The 16,819-nt window shown below is 51.7% G+C and overlaps 1 protein-coding gene across 1 annotated transcript; it reads right to left on the minus strand.

The window, feature by feature from the left end:
• Positions 1-11,691: 11,691 nt before the first annotated feature.
• On the minus strand, positions 11,692-14,769 carry SYT8 (synaptotagmin 8). Its single transcript, XM_010124654.2, has 8 exons — positions 14,652-14,769; positions 14,129-14,286; positions 13,887-13,982; positions 13,473-13,640; positions 13,119-13,286; positions 12,807-12,924; positions 12,272-12,405; positions 11,692-12,179 (listed from the first exon to the last, which is right to left on the minus strand). Exons 1-8 carry the CDS (start codon positions 14,767-14,769, stop codon positions 11,946-11,948), a joined length of 1,194 nt encoding a protein of 397 aa, XP_010122956.2. The 3' UTR covers positions 11,692-11,945.
• Positions 14,770-16,819: the final 2,050 nt, after the last annotated feature.

A 16,819-nucleotide genomic window follows, 5' to 3' on the forward strand; every position in this document is an offset into this window, starting at 1 on the left:
AATGAAGGCTTTCTGAACCTCCTGGAGTCCAGGCATGCAGCACAGCAAAAGAGATTTGCTGAGTTCAAGGTTTTGGTTATTACCTTGTGGATAGGTAAGTGTTGGCCTGAAATAGTTGTATAAAGAAGTTCAGAGAAAGAAGTCCCCTGAGCAATATTTTAACGAACAGATATATTTGTAGGATATGGAAGGAATGGACAGTGAGGTGTGGTAATAGGGTGACCAGAAGGTCGAGCCTCCAAATCTGCGCAAGGCTTTCCCTGGAGCTGCCTTGCAGAGAGGTTAAGCAGCTCTCCTAGAAAAAAAATGAGGACTCAGACCTAGAATGTCATGAGAAAGAAACCCACTGAGGACCAGGGAGAACAGAAAAACAAAACCATCCCAAAGTTAGGAGCTATGATTAACATCAAGAAAGACAGAAGTTTCCAAAGGAAGTAGTGTAAGTGTTTGAGTGATGAATGAACAAGTTCCTTGGAGAAAAACTCAAGGAAGACATAAGGAAGCTCCAGACAAGTACTTCAGAGAGGTGCTCGGCTCTGTGAATAGGAAATATGAGTAAGAGTATTGCACAGAGGCCAGGAACGGACACACCGTTCACACTTGGGCACCTTTCCTGTGGAGCAGATGACTTTGTTCCCTTACCTTGTTCCCCTCCACTCATGCTATATGAATGTACCATGAGTATGGCCCACCATTCCTAGAGCACTTTCACCATCCCATGAGGCCAGACAAAGGGAAGATCTGGCACATACAGGAGGTTCTGCCCTATGCTTTAGAGAGACTCAAGCATGGTATTCCTGGGCCAGGTTCCTCCAGGGAGCCACCATGTGTTGGAAGGACTATGCTGGTAGATCTATGCAGGCTGTCTCTCATGGTCATCTCCTGCACCCTTACACCTTCCCTCTTCAACATCCTACAAGCATCAGGTGGACAGGCACAAAGGATGATATGGCACCAGACGACACTATGTCTTATTTCCAAGGATGACACTGTTAGCAAAAAACCAAGCCTTCTACTGAGCAGCAATTGTGCTCATGGTAAAAGCACAGGCAGGACAGCTGAGTAAACCAGTATCTGACTGCCCTTTGCTTTCCCCAAATCACATCAGACCAAAGCAAAGCACATGGTTCCCATCCTGGCCAGGACATTCCCTCTCGCCTTAGTGTATCCTTAAAAGAGCTCCCTACGCAATACTTATGCCGAGACCAGCCTCTAGGAACAGCTACAAAGGAAGGCCATCATCTTTGCATCTTGTGCCAGTGCTGTCCTACATAGCCCACAGCTACAGTTACCTCATTCACCCATGAGATGGAATAAAGGCTTTTGGCTTTTCCTTTTCAGGGCTGCTGCCAAACAACACAGCCACCCTGTCTGTTTAGCTTCATGCCATCTTCTTTGACAGGCAGTGCTTCAGGCATGTGATGTTGATGTCCCCAGGCTGCAGGGACATCTCCACACCCACCAGCAGGTCCTGATGACACTCCTGGATGTGGGTACTGCTCCCTCACAAACTCATAGTCTGCCAGCAGCCTCATGATATACTTGACCATCAGGTAGTGAATGATGCAAGTACGCCCTAGAGAGTAACCATCACTGCAGTGGAGGAGAACATGCTTCCCTTTCTCCAGCAAGGCTTTGATGCACTTGCTGGTGTCCCAAATACAGGGTTGCCCCATTTCATTATGATCTCCATGAAGTGGAGGCTGGCTGTCGACCTTGAGGCATGACCAGTTGTGCCTGAACCCTCCCTGTTGGCAGGTGCAGGGGATGACACTCAGGCTGCAGTCACTGTTCAGCTCAATGATGCTGTCAATGCTGTTTGTGTGCGGTGCCTGGCCGCTGTAGGCAGTGTTGAGGTTCCCCAGGTAGATGCAGTTGGTTATCCAGGTGATGATGGGTCCTGTGAAGGGGAACACACAGGCTCCCCTGGCTTCAGACCAATGGGCTCCTCGGGATCTGGGTTTTTCTTCCACCTCCTCCTGATGGATTTCTTGGAGCTGGCATGGGGCAGGGGCCTGGAATTGGGCTCAGAGCCCCGCAGCAGTGGCAAGAAGAGGGAGTAGTGGCTGGAGAGCTTGGTCTTGGAAGGGGGGTCCACTGGATAAGGAGCAGGGGCGGGACTGGATCTATGGGCACAAGAAAGGGATACCTGCGCCAGGGACCCCGTGCTGTGGACTGCCACTCCACTCTCAGCCACTTCCATCTGCAAAAAAAAAAGAGGAAAGGACTGGTGAGACCACAGCAACTCATCTGCACAAGCAAGGAGACACAAGCTGGCAGCTGGCTTTGCCCACAGCATCAGTTGGAGATGCCAGAGGCCCTGAAGACCTTGCACATCAGCAGCCCAAATATCCAACCATCCTGTTTCCCAGGGACAGGTACAAACACACCATAAAGGCTCACCTGGACCTGCAGACCACTCCACCAGCCCTGGGGTGCTGGGTTGCTGGAGTGGCCCCTCCTAATAACTGTACTAAGCAGAGGGACCAGTGTGTCCTGCTGGGTTGCAGGGCTATGGACACCACATCCCCACGCTTCTCTTCATGCACTTCACTTTTACTCAACACCACCAAGTTTGGAAAAGAGCCTGTAGGAACTGAGCAACTCCAGTGACCTCTTCCACTGCAGAGGGACACTCTTCAGCCTGGAATGCTGGAGGGGTTTGCAGCTCATTGGAACCTAGAGCCAGCAGGAAGGATGACGTTTCAAACTGAAAACATGGAGGGTTGAAGAGCAGCCGCAAGGACGGGACAATCCTCACAGGTGATATTTTGGCTCTCAAAGCGGGTATGTAGGGTCCCTAAAGGGGATATAAAGGTTTCCAGGGGGTATATCGTGTCCCAGAGGGGGTCTATAGGGCCCCTAACAGGAATATAATGGCTCAAAAGGGTCTATAGGGTCCCTAAAGGGGATATAAGGGCTCAGAGAAGCTATACAGGGTCCCAAAAAGGGATATAAGGGCTCCCGGGGGCTATAAGAGGTCCCAAAGAGGGATGTAAGGGCTCAGAAGGGCTAGAAAGGGTCCCACAGAAGGATATAAGGAACCAGAGGGGCTAGAAGGGGGTCCCACAGAGGGATATAAGGGCTCAGAGGCCTTTTTTAGGGTCCCCAAGGGGATATATAGGATACCAAAGGGAGTATATGTGGGTCCCAAAGGGGATATTAAGGCTCACGGAGCATATATGGCATCTTAAAAAGGGCTATAAGGGCTCACAGGCTGTATTTGGGGGTCACAGAGGGGCATATATGGGCAGACAAGGAGTATAAGGGGACCTGTATGTGGTATATGGGGTCATGAAAGGGTATATAAAGGGCCACAGGAGGTATTTTGGCTCAATATTTTTAGGATTTATTTCCTGTGGCCGCCCAGGTTGAAGTGATGTTAAACGTCAGAGTGCTGGTCATCTAGGAAAGCCCAGAGCCCCAGTGTCTGTGGGCCTGTAGATGCACTGGCAAGGGCCAGTGAGGAGTAGCAAGAGCTTTCAGTGCTGATAGTTTCCGTGTGGGAGCAATCGTCCGACGTTCAATATTTTTAGGATGTATTTCCTGTGGGCGGCCGGGTCAAAGTGATGGTACACATTGGAGCACTAGTCGTCTAGAAAGGCATGAAGACCCAATGCTTGTGGGCCTGTTTATGCGCTGGCAAGGGCCGGTGAGGAGCAGCAAGAGCTTTTGGTAGTGGCATTTTTGGTGTGGTAGCAATCATGTAACGTTCTTGATTTTGAAGATGTTTTTTTAAAGGAGTACCGGGTTGAGGTGATGGTAAAAGTCGGAGCGCTGGTCATCTAGGAAACCCCAGAGCCACAGTGTTTGTGGGCCTGTAGATGCGCTGGCAAGGGCCAGTGAGGAGTAGCAAGAGCTTTCAGTGCTGGCACTTTTGGTGTGCAAGCAATACTCCAATGTTCTTGATTTTTCGGATTATTTTCCTGAGGGTGGCCAGGTTGAGGTGGTGGTTATTATCAGCGTGATGGTCATCTAGGAATGCACAGAGCCCCAGTGTTTGTGGCCCTGTTTATTTGTTAGCAAGGGCTGGGGAGCAGCAGCAAGAGTTTTTGGTGCTGGCGCTTCCGGGGTGGGAGCAATCGTCAAACATACTTTAATATTAAGATGCTTTTTCAATGTGCGGCTAGGTTGAGGTGATGGTAAATGTCGGAGCGCTGGTCATCTAGGAAATCTCAGAGCCCCAGTGTTTGTGGGCCTGTAGACGTGGTGGCAAGGGCCAGTGAGGAGCAGCAAGAGCTTCCAGTGCTAGCACTTTTGGTGTGCAAGCAATACTCCAATGTTCTTGATTTTTCGGATTATTTTCCTGAGGGTGGCCAGGTTGACGTGGTGGTTATTATCAGCGTGATGGTCATCTAGGAATGCACAGAGCCCCAGTGTTTGTGGCCCTGTTTATTTGTTAGCAAGGGCTGGGGAGCAGCAGCAAGAGTTTTTGGTGCTGGCGCTTCCGGGGTGGGAGCAATCGTCAAACATACTTTAATATTAAGATGCTTTTTCAATGTGCGGCTAGGTTGAGGTGATGGTAAATGTCGGAGCGCTGGTCATCTAGGAAATCTCAGAGCCCCAGTGTTTGTGGGCCTGTAGACGTGGTGGCAAGGGCCAGTGAGGAGCAGCAAGAGCTTTCAGTGCTAGCACTTTTGGTGTGCAAGCAATTGTCCAACGTTCAATATTTTTAGGCTTTCTTTTCTGTGGACAGCTGGGTTGAGGTGATGGTAATGAGGTGATGGTAAACATTGGAGTGCTGGTCATCTACGACAGCCTGGAGACCTAATGTCTGTGGGCCTGTTTATCGGCTAGCAAGGGCCGCTGAGGAGTGGGAAGAGTTTTCAGTGCTGGCACTTTTGCTGTGGGAGCAATCGTCGGATGTAATTTATTTTTAGGATTTTTCTCCTGTGGGTGTCCAGGTTGAGGTGATGGTAAACGTCAGAGCACAGGTGGTCTAGAAAAGCCCAGAGCCCAGTGTTTTTGGGCCTATAGATGCACTGGCAAGGGCCGGTGAGGAGCAGCAAGTGTTTTCACTGCTAGAACTTCTGATGCGGGAACAATCGTCAGATGTTCAATATTTTTAGGCTTTCTTTCCTGTGGACAGCCAGGTTGAGGTGATGGTAAACATTGGAGCGCTGGTCATCTAGGAGAGCCCAGAGCCCCAATGTTTGTGGGCCAGTAGATGAGCTGGCATGGGTTGTTAAGGAGCAGCAAGAGCTTTCAGTGCTGGCAGTTTTGGTGTGGAACCAATCATCTGACGTTATTTATTTTTAGGTTTTTTTCCTGTGGGCGGGAAGTTCGTGGTGATGGTAAACGTCAGAGTGCCAGTTGTCTAGAAAAACCCGGATCCCCAGTATTTGTGGGCCTGTAGATGCACTGGCAAGGGCCAGTGCGGAGCAGCAAGAGCTTTCAGTGCTGGCACTTTTGGTGTGGGAGCAATCGTCCGACATTCAATATTTTTTGGATTGTTTTCCTGATCGTGGCTGGGTTGAGGTTATGGTAAACACTGGAGCACTGGTTGTCTAGGAAATCCCGGAGCCCCAGTGTTTGTGGGCCTGTAGATGCAGTTGCAAAGGCCAGTGAGGAACATCAAGAGCTCTCTCTGGTGGCACTTGTTGTGTGGAAGCAATCGTCTGATGCTTTTGATTTTTAGGATTTTTTTTTTCCTGTGGGGAAATAAGGTCTTCTCCCTTATATTAGTCCGAAAATGGACATGGCTGAAGAAGGTGTAGGGACATCCCCTCCTTGAGAAACTTTCAGCGGCCGTGAGGGTGATCTCAGTCCTCACAGGAGCTTTTTTTGCATTTTCACCTAAGACACTTCGACCAGAAGGTGCCTCAGATCCTGCCACAGCCCAGCCCTTCATCCACAGGCCCAGGACGAGTTGTCAGACCCTCTGGAAAGCAAACTGTCAACACCTCTACCCAATGCCAGTCCATGTCCAGGCTTCCAGCAGCTGATGTTTCTAGGAGGTGATCCCTCCATCATTCCCACCAAGCCTGCCCCTGGAAAGTATTATCGCAGTGACCTGACACCTGACCACAGTCCTCCGTCTGTCTGCGCGTCCTCAAACCCTGCTAAAGACCAGGACGTGACTCAGAACATGCCTGGAGAACAGGCTGAGACCTTTGTGTGCTCAAATGAAGACAGCTGCAGTATGTCTTCACTCTCAAAAGGTGTCTTAGGCTCTCTGTGCCACAATGAAGCAGCAGCAAGAACATTGTGTTAGCAAAAAAAAAAAAAAAAGTCACTCAAAACAAACAAAAAAGAACAATAAAGCACAAAATTCTTCTTTCCCCAAGGTTAGTGCAGCAGATGATTCTCCAGAAATTATCCATTTCAAGCTCACTGGCTTTTTGCAAGAGTCCAGAAGCCACATTTTATAAAAAAAGCTAGCAGACACTTGGCAGCCTCAATTGCTTGCATAGCACAGAGCGCGCCATGGGAAAAGACAGCTGCAAGGAGATCGGCCTCTGGAAGGTCTTCTGGAGGTGCTTCGCAATCAGGCCTGGGAAGGGAGGGGGTGAGCTCAGACTAGGAGAGGGCTGAACCAGGAAAAGTCAACACCCAACTCCACCGAGCATATTTCAACAACATCCCCATGCTGCTTACTTCAGGGTGTATCTAAGACAAAATTTTTCCCCTATGAAGCCAGACCTGAGTTTAGCACTTACCCAAAAGTGAGGTGTGGTGTGGGATGAGTGCCACCAAAGCAGAGAATCCTTTGGAGGACTTTGTTTCTGGCCTCTGCAGATGTGAACATGTCCTTTGTCATATCCACGGTAAAGTTCCCGACCATCTTTTTATAACACCAAGGCCAAGTGTTTTAACTGGACTGTCTTAAGTGGTGCTCTTCATGCCAAAATTCAGGCTTCTATGTCAAAACGGCTCTGACTTTTATGTAAGTTAGGAGGAAAATGCTCACCATCCAGGGCAAACTGAGATGCCAACTGGGCAGAACCTTCTTCACAGGTGATGGAGAGAACTGGCTTTTCCAAGGGTGTAATTTTTCTTATCCTAAACAAATGATGAATGGTTCATGATTTGACGTGCCTATTTCTCATAGAGGGCTTGTTGCTCCCAGATAACTGGCTCAGACATCTGCAATGTTCATGTTTATGAGCAGAATGATAAAACACTCATTTGCAAACCTACCATCGTTCTAGACACTGCTCACAGGACTTAAGATATGGATCAGAGTGTTTGCAGGTCAAGGCCTCATTTCAGCTCAGTTGAACTCCTGTTCCTAATTGACTTTGAGCTTGTTTCTGCTCAGATTGAACTGCAATAAGTGCCTGCAGGGGTTTCATCACCTCTGTGTGAAGTCAGCAAGGCTGGTTGAGAAATTCCATCTTGTTGACATGCAACAAGTCATCATAGATGGGCACCTACTCACCCGTAATGCCGTCTTCTTCGGGGGACATTTTTTACTTGGCAGCGTGAAAGCAATGAAGTCTTCATGCTGCTTCTTCCCTGGCTCCATCCTGCCGAGACTTGAAATACAAAGAAATGGCTGGTTTAGGTTTTTTATTTCTGCCCACAAAGTTCACATGGAAAGAGCCATCAGGGAGCATCTCTGCACATCCATTATCAATCGTGTTCCTCGGACTGGGCTGTTTGAGGCAGGAGGCTGCTACCCCATGAGGGAGACTCTCCTCCCTTCCTGTCCACAGCAGTGAAAGTTACGCCAGGACATAAAGGGGTCCTAAAAACACCTCCGGGTCACCAGACTGATTCAGAAGCAAAGCAAGCCCAGCCTGGGGCTGGAATAGTCCTGCCCAGGAGCAGTCGAGGCAGGGACAAGGGGACAGAGAAAAGAGGTAAGGGCAGGGAAAAGGGGCAGGCAAAAGGGGGAAAAGAGTAGGAAAAAGGAGATAGGGAAAGGAGCAAGGTTAAGGGCAGGGATAGAGGCAGGGGTCCTTGCCTCTCTCTGAGAGATGCCAGAGCCAAGGGGTGCCAGGGGCCAGCGGCTGCCCCCCATCTCTCCCAAGCAGCCCTCCCTGGGGAGCTGGCAGTGGGGCAGCATGCGGAGCAGCATGCTGGGCAGCCTGGGAGATGTAGCTTCAGTAGGAAGTGTAGCCCTGGGCCCCCCGCATTGTGCACCGCCAGCATCCCACCGCAAACCCCGGGTGGCTGCTGGGACCCCTGCTCCTTTGCAAAAGTCTTGAACAAAAGCCAACCATCCTCTCGCTTTGCCTTTGGGCCTGGAAGCATCCTGGTCTCACATGGTTTGGTTTTTTTTCCTGCCTCTCTGCAGCCACAAAAGATAAAAATGTGCTTTAAAAGAAAAATCTGCAAACCTGCAAAAGACTCTGCAAATCCGGGAGCCAGGACTTTTAAAAAGAAACTGTTGCATGGCAAAGTACACATTTCACCATAAAACAGTGAGACATAATTGTGCTAGTTATATAGCACATAATATTTATAAAACAGGCACGCTTGCTCTTTGTGAGAAAAGCTTAGATACTCTCCAGCTTTCAAAAACTGTGAGACTTGCCAAAAAATCTGCGTCTGGAGCACAGCCAGCGCATACCCAGGCTGAACGATGACAGCCCATAATCATTTTTGTCTCACAGCAGATGATTGGCAACAAGCATGTATAAATCTGAGTCTTCTCCTGGTGCGGCTCTACTGTTTGATCTCCTGAAGTGCAGGGACAAATGTCATAAAAATCACCAAATGAGGGAATAATTTGCTTTGGGAGGGACTTCTGGAGGTCAGAAGTCTTGGATCTGGGTGTAAATAATTGAGATTATAAAGCTTAATAGCAAACATTAAATTTTCAGTACTTCTTGTCTCCCTTAATGGACTTCTGCCTGCCCAAGTCCCGCGTTTTGCCTTGCTGCCAGCCTGCAAAGCTGATAATTAGATGCAGAGGGACTGTCCCTTGCATGAAGCAGAGGAACAAACTCCACCATAGACTGTGCAGTCTGGCTTTGGACACCTGCTTTTATTCCCCTTAACCCACCAGCAAAACCCCCTTTGCCCCTGTGGTGCAGGAACAGGCACGGGCTGGCTCCTGCCACCTGGAAAATGCTACCTGGAGACCCCCAGCATCACTGCATGTGTGCCAACCGGCTCTGCAGCAATGGGAACAGGCTTGCACCACAGCGTCACAGCCTTCTCTCCCTCTTGCATGGGTGTTCCATCTCCAGAAGAAGAAATCTTAGCTGGTGAGGCTCTAACGGGGCCACAGACCAGATGACGCAGAGCCCCAGCTCGAAGCATGTACCTGCCCTGCCCTCTAGATGCAGACAGAGGAATCCAGCACAGAGACAAGCTGAGGAGGAGTTGGTTTCCCTCTCCTTTAACTTCTTCCCACTCCAGACCCTCCAAGTAAATGAGGAGCATCGGTCGGGAAGGAGATGCTCAGACATCTAGCCTTGGTGGGTAGGGGACAACTGGCATTGCCAAAACCACGGGGTGGTGAAAAGGAGATGTTTGCACGTGAGATGGGGCCGTCCTCCTTGCTTCAAACAGGCTCCTAAGCGGGCTGTATTCACTTCGGGTAAAATAAGCCACGTAACAAAGCCCAGCTCCACCAGCCCTGCTTCAAACAGCTGCCAGTGGATTCAAAAAGGATCCTGCCAGAGGAGAAGAGCGCTCTGAGCCTTGCTGAAAGAGCATCAGGCAGACTGAGAAGGAAAAGTAAGGATGAAGGAAGAAAACAGCCTTGGTGGTGCATTGCTGAGTGTAGAATGTCCTCACCCACCTGCCTCTCCCTCTTGAGCAAACAAATCAGTTTGCTCAGTTTTACAGCACCAAGGCTTGGCCCAGCCTTCTTGGAGTTGGAGCTTGCCCAGCTCCCAGGGTCCCCAGCTTCCCTCCAAAAAGCACCACAAGCTTCCCTCACCAGCTCTGCTCACCCGCAATTGTGCTGGTGATTCAGGCTCTTGAGCAGGGCCAAAGCTGGAGAGAGGAGCCGTTGGCATGGGTATTAGGGGTAACGTTTCTCAAGGAAGGGATGTCCCTGCACCTTCTTCAGCCATGTTCATTTTGGGACTAACATGCACCTCAGCCTCATAAATTATGCAGTGCACCTCGAGGCCACGACTTCAAAAAAAGGGGTCTGGAAAAAGCGCACGCGCACACACACACAGAGGCACATAAGAAATGCCTGTTCCCAACACCTCCAAAAGCCCTTCTGGGTCCTGCATGGCCCTAGATCACTGTGCAGCATCACCAAGAAACAACCTGGCGATGGATTTGGGACCCCAAACCCAATTCAGAGATGTTCCCTTCTACACAGCCTGTTCCAACCTGATTTAAGGCTGAGACTGAAGTTGAGGCTTTAAGGCATCCCTTTACAAGTCTTTTCTCAGGTGACTGATTTCCTCCTCCATCTCATTACCGGTGCCAGCAGATGCTGTTTCCCCAGCCACACTCCACTTGTTACAGCCATCTTGAAACTAACCTGTCATTTCTTTCCTCATCAAGGCCACAGTGAAGCCTGGAGAATATTTATCAGGAAGCAGACGCGGCAGCTTTTTATAGTTAAGCCCAGGTCATTAATCTCTATCAACAGTTTTCATAATCTTCCTCAGCTTCACCATGTTTGTTTAACTCTCAAATGGTCACTCCGTGGGGCTCTGGCTAATTGCAGATTAACTGCTTGTCAATATTAATGGCTCTTTATTAATGTGCCAGGCTTTCTCCCCTCCAGAGCCTAGGCAATAGCTATTATTATTATACTTTCCTTTTGTCTTTTGAACCAAAATACAATGATATGAGCCCAAATCTTCCATGTGCTGTGGCTGCTTTGTAGCAGAAGTAGTTTGGAGCAAGGGCAATTCCCTCCCCCAACCAAATGCAGGAAGCGTCCTCCTGCAGACAGCTCAGAGGAGCTGCTCCCGAGCCACCTCAAACCGCAGCATAGTCAAGGACGGATAGGGGCAGTGGCACCTCTATGATGTCCTCATCCTTCTAGAAAGGATCTTTACTTATGTAGCCCCCACCTCAAGGCCCCATGAAGCAAGGCAATGCGGGACATGTGGCCACAAAAATCTCCTAGATTACGTGAAACCTGCCCAGAAGTAAGGAGGGGGCTGCAACCCAGCCTTCATCAGGGTAGTATGATCCCATCACAGCATGATGCCATCACAGCATGATAGCAAGAGCCTCAGCCCCTCCACACTGGCAGCACCTCCAGGTGCCAGGGGTACAAACCTGGCTGCACCAGCAGAGCAGAACCACACAGGCTGGATGGAGCCAACACTGTGCTGCCTCATCCGCACGGTCTGTGGGAATGGTCACTGGTGGGTCTTATCCATCCTGGGGTGCACAAGTCAGCATGGGCCAGGAACAGGCTAAGAGAGAAGCTGTGTGGACAATTAGTGGCTGATTTTGCTGTTTTGCTTATACTCTAGCCAGGACACAAAGCATGCTTATTGTAGAGGCAGCAAAGAGCTAGTCTTGTATCTCCAACATCTTTCTCACCAGCCTCTCCTCTTTCTTTCCTCTCAAGCCTCTTAGAGTGTTTCAAGATCTTGGTCTTTTTTAAAAGCCTTCACAGGACACATAAAGCCTTCCCAAAAACTCACCTTTTGCTGAGTTATTCACAACCAAAGAAACTGCCCACCCCAGGCCGCCAGTACCCTAATCCTCTGCTTTAAAAATATCAATGGACTCAGTGGTTTTGCATGAGCTTGAAGCTCTGTGTATTTGTCCTCCCGTCCCGCGAGTGGCTAGGATGAGCCGGTGCCTGCACCCACGCTGTCCCCTTTAGCATCCTCTGCTCAACACACAGCCTTGCCCTGGGGTGCCGAGTTGTCCCACTCCAGGCGTTACAAAGGGTATGCGGTACACCAGCAGCCAGATCATCTCTTGGTGAAAAAGAGCCCCCAGTTCTCTCTTTGCTGACACTGAGCTGGGATCAACACATCTAGATACTTCTGAGCAAAAGTCCGTCACCCGTTCTCAAGCCCTCTGTCCTGCCCCACAAGTGGAGGAGGAGACCTCCACTATTTGGGGGGCAGGGACAGCTTGAGGTGGGACTTCAGCCCCAGGGCTTTGTCGACCACATCTGGGGGCTGCAGGCTATGCCACTGGGCGAGGGGCCGGCGTGGGTTGGACAGCATGTCGGACCAGTGCCGCAGCTGGTTGCCCGTGGCCCGGCAGCCCAGGAAGAGTTTGCCGATGAGCTCATTCTTGGTCACTTTGTCATGATCCCAGACGGAGATGACCACGTCCACATTCTAGGAGGGAGGGACAGAAGAAAGAGGGTCAGAGGGAGGGGGCTTACCACAGCAAGGACCCTCTCAGCCCTGGGTGCTGCAGGGAAACCCACCTGGATCTGATTGAAAGGCACCTCAAAAACAAACACCTCATTGAAGTAAGGGCTTAAGGTGTTTTTCTTCACACTTGTCGTCTTCTTTTTCCATTTCTTCCTGTTCAGGATGAGATGCACCTTGACAAAAGGATCTGAGGAGAGAGAGAACATGGCTGGCACAACTGACAATTTTTGACTGAGGAGTTCAGCCACGAAACAGCTTCCCTGGGCCATTCCCAAGCAGAGCACGGCATCCCACTTGTCACTCCTTGTGGTGAGCATCTACCCCTCTTCCCCTTGCCAGCCACCTCAAAGCTCACCTCTCCCTGCCTCCTCCAGCCACAAGCCCCTCGTACATGCATGTCATCCAGCCATGACATCTTCTCCTTGGAGATACCTCCAGCTCTTCCCAAAGCTGGAGTATCTGTGCTAGGGAAGGCTGGGAGGGCTGCGTATGGTGGTGACAGCAGGAAGCAGCACTGAAAGCTTCCAAGGCTTCGCAGCTCTTGGTGTTGTCATTAAGGCCTGGGCAGAAGTAGGGAGATCTGCTGACCTGAGAGCCCATGGGAGTCCATCCGCTTCAGCTTCTTGGCTTCCAGGATGAGCACCGTCAGCTTGCCGGTGCTGGGGACATAGCGCAGTGAAAAGCAGATCTCGCCCAGCTGCTCTTCCTGTTGGAGACATGCCAGTGGTGAGTGCTGGGCAGAGGAGCCAGCTCATCTGGGGCTGGAGCATTAGGCTGACCCCAGGTTTCCTGGGTCTCCCGCACCCTCATTTTGCCCCTAAGGGCCTGCTTCTTAGGCTGGTGGAAAGCAAAGCAACAATGCAACCCTCCCAGCAGATTTTCCAACCCACCAGGACCAACCTCCACTTTACTGGCCACTGCCAGGTCGCTCCACTGCTCGATGACGTGCTGTAGGTTGACGCTGGCCAGGGGTAGTCGGACCTCACCAATGATGTCATGCTTGGCAAAACGATTGAAGTCATAGATCTGCATCACCAGTGTGGATTCAAGCACCTCTGTCTGGGGTACCTGCAGGAGAGGACCCGAAAGCCCAGACTCACTCCTCAGTGGCAGCCATGCCCCATGGGACAGGATGGTAGATGTGATAATAGGTCTTTCTCTCTAACATTTCTCCATCCTGGTTGCAAAGGCATCTTCCTGCCTGGAGAGGTTTTTGCCCAGGGAGCAAAAAAATCATTGGCTGTAGTTTCCTACCTGGAAAGTGAAGCTCTCGTTGAAGACGGGGTTCAGTGTCTTGCGGTATACTTTGGTCTCATACTTCTTCCTCATATCGGATGTTAGGTACACAATCACGTATGGATCAGATGTGCCTCCACGGTCCATGGCCTTCAGCTCAGAGGCCTGCTTCACACCAACTTTCAGCTTAAAAGGAGTGATGCACAAGGTCACCAGGTGGAGGAGGATGGGGCCAGACAACCAGGGGCTCAGTAGGAAGCAAGCGAATGCAGCAGAGAGGACGCATCCACACCACATGGATGTAAGAACTGGCAGGCTGCGGGTAGGGAGAGAGGTGCAACAAGGTATGGTCCACCTTGGTGGGCAGCAAAGAGTGGACAGTGCAAGAACAAAACCTTTTCCCTGCCATGCCGCAGCCACGAGCATCCCTACCTCCTCCGTGCGGAAGTTGTACTCCAGGGAGTACTGTAGCTTTCCTCGACCCGTCTGCTCCACGTCCTGCTCCAGGTCCTCCATCTCAGGCTGGACCTGTGGCAGAGAGCAGTACTACTCTCAGGACACACTCAGACACATCCGTGGCCCTGCCGTGCTCCCACCACCGCTGGGACTGGGTAGCGCGGCAGCAAACTTCTCAGGGAAGAGGGAGGTGAAGGAGAGGGGAGAGCAGGACACACGAGGCTGGCTGTGGTGGAGCTGCTGATGGCGTGCAAGCTGACTCTTTCCTTCTTCTTGGGCTTCTTCTTGACACAGCAGCACTTGATGATGCAGATGAGGAAGAGGAGGAGGAGAACAGCCACTGCCACAGCCACAGCAATGAGCGCCCATTTGGGTACTGGTGCAACGTTCAGGAAGCAGAAACGGACAGAAGAGTTAAAACCAAGCCAAAACAGGTAGAGTGCCTTTAAACCCCTTCCTGGTGCTTCAACATTAAGGAGTTTTACTTCCAAAATTGCCCCTATAATCCTGGACAGGCCCCATGCAGGGAGGCTGTGGCTGGAGACTACTCCCCAAACGGGCAGCAAGAACGCCCTGCGCTCCCGGAGTGGCGCGGTACCACTCTGCAGCATCCCCACCCAGATGGACCCCGCTGGAAAAAGGGATTTGGAGGCAGGGAGAAGCGGATACACAGCCTCAGAGCCCAGGAGGCTCCCCAGATAACGCTGCCTGAGAGAGCAGGGCAAGCGCCGCCGTACTCACATGGGATCCGGCTAAGCCAGCCACCTGGGAAGCCTGGACGAGCTGTGGTGGCGATGGCCATAGGGCTGCCGGTGAGCGGGAAGGCTGTCGCCCTGCCTTTCCTGGCTGCCACTGCCATGGCTAAGCTGGAGTGACCTGGGGACGAAAGCAAAATTAACAGGGTGGAGATTTCCTTTCCAGTAGCATGTGTGCTGCTGGTGGCCCGAGGCTCTAATGAAAGCAAACACAATTAAAACACAGAGCCCAGGGTAAGGCTTTAGGGCTTGGCCACTTTGGCAATGAGGTATGAAATGGAGCAGCAGGGAGCAGTGCCAGGGAGGGCTCTGCGCCAGCCAGCCCCTCTCCTGCAGCCTCCTCATTCATACCTTTGCAAGCCTACCTTCCGAAACAGGAGGGGGTAGGTTAGGGAGGTTTCCTTTATTTTTGAGAAGAAGAATCTGTAGGTGAAAAAATCCCAAGAGCTGTTTTGTGCTGGCTCCTCCCTGGTGAGACAGCCTGAGCTGAAGGGTTTGCTCAGCCCCAGACAAGCCCCACCATTAGCTAGCACCCTTTTTTGGCTACTTTTCCCCTCTTTCACAGGGCTGAGGAATGGGAGGGTTTGCTCTTGGGCTTGCAGCTGGGCTGGTGCCTGTGTTGCTGGTGGCAATGGTGCCACCAGGCTGGGCTCACGCTGGCTCAGAAACTTTGCATAAGCCCGACCTGTGCACGTGGCAACGCTGATGCAGCTGAGGAGAAGGCTTCAAATTTAAAGCAGAATGGTTTTTCACCACTGCTCTCCCCATAGCAAGTCTCTTATTCTAGCATGAATGCTTCCTCGTAGACAAAACTTCCTTCTTGCCTCCTTTTGGATGAGGAGCAGCAGCAGGAGAGATGCGCCAGGAGCCGGGCTGTGCGGCAAGCAGGTCTGCAGTCGTCACAGCGCTGGCGGCACCCCGCCCCAGTGCCGTGACGGAGGCTGGCAAGTATGTGCCTGTTTGCCTTGGCTGCTCCAGCTGCCTGCCCGGCATCCGAGTGGGTCCCTCCTCAAGCAGCCAACACCACTTCACTCTGCCTGCGCTGTGCTCACGTTCTGCCCACCCCACAGGGCCGTGACTCCTTCCATGGGGATCCTCCCAGGGAGAAACCATCTCTGTGCTTCCCTTCACTGAGCCCATGACGCCAGCAAAAGCCTTTAATTTTTCCAACAGCGGCCTTTGCCACGTGTGGGCATAAGGCTGGAGGGACATGGGAATTGCCATCATCCTTGCGGTATCGTCGCTGGGGCCATGAGGTGCAGGTTAAGTGACTTGCCCAGGGCCACTTGGAACATCTGTGCCGTTACACACCAAGCTCTGCTTGCAGCCTTACCACCAACAGTTTTAATCATTAGTTTCTCCTGTCCCCACACACGGAAATCGGTGGTGGGTGACATGCCTGTGGTATTTAGGAGGCACCGGACTGCAGCTTCGGGCTGTGGCAGTGGGTGGGTACAAGAGCATGGGCAAGCAGGCACCCACCCACCACAGAATTAGGTGTCTCAGGACTTTTTCCTTGCCAGACCCCCATGGGCTGTGTCACATTAGTCTGACATTGGCCCTCGTTCAAAAAAAAAACTTATCCCAACCCCATGAGGTGACCTGAGCCGCTATTTTGGGAACAACAGACACAGCCCTGCTGCAGTCTGGGAGAGGCAGTGCAGCCTCAGTGGGCTCTGCAGGGAACATTGAGCATCCCTAGTCCTGGAAAATGGACTGGAGGAGCCCTGCTTCTCGCTCCCACCCTGTGCTAACTGGGGTCCCCGAAATCAGACTTACCGACACGTCTCTTTCCCAGCCTCAGTCTGCCTTCCCCGCTGCGTGGGCTCTGGGCCCAGCTGCCGCGCATAGCAGGGCCATGCTGCGGGGTGAGATGGGACCCCGCCAGGCACAGAGCTGAGGGTGCAGCAAGGATGGTGGCTGCACTGCACGGCCAAAACTGGAAAGTCTGCTTTGCCAGCCCAGGAACCAGGCGGCCCCAGCAGCTCCGTTGGCCCCACCTTGCCGCTGACCCAAGCAGTGCTCAAGCAGGCAAAAAGTCAGCGGGGAACTCCCTGCCGGACCAGGAAGCAAAACCTGCCCTCCTGCCTGCGCAAAGCCAGCAAGCATCACTGCCCAGCTCCGCACCCCGGCAAATTTGCTTCTTCAAGTTAT

Source organism: Chlamydotis macqueenii, chromosome 5 (assembly GCF_036417535.1).
Source record: "Chlamydotis macqueenii isolate bChlMac1 chromosome 5, bChlMac1.mat, whole genome shotgun sequence".
NCBI lineage: Eukaryota > Metazoa > Chordata > Aves > Otidiformes > Otididae > Chlamydotis > Chlamydotis macqueenii.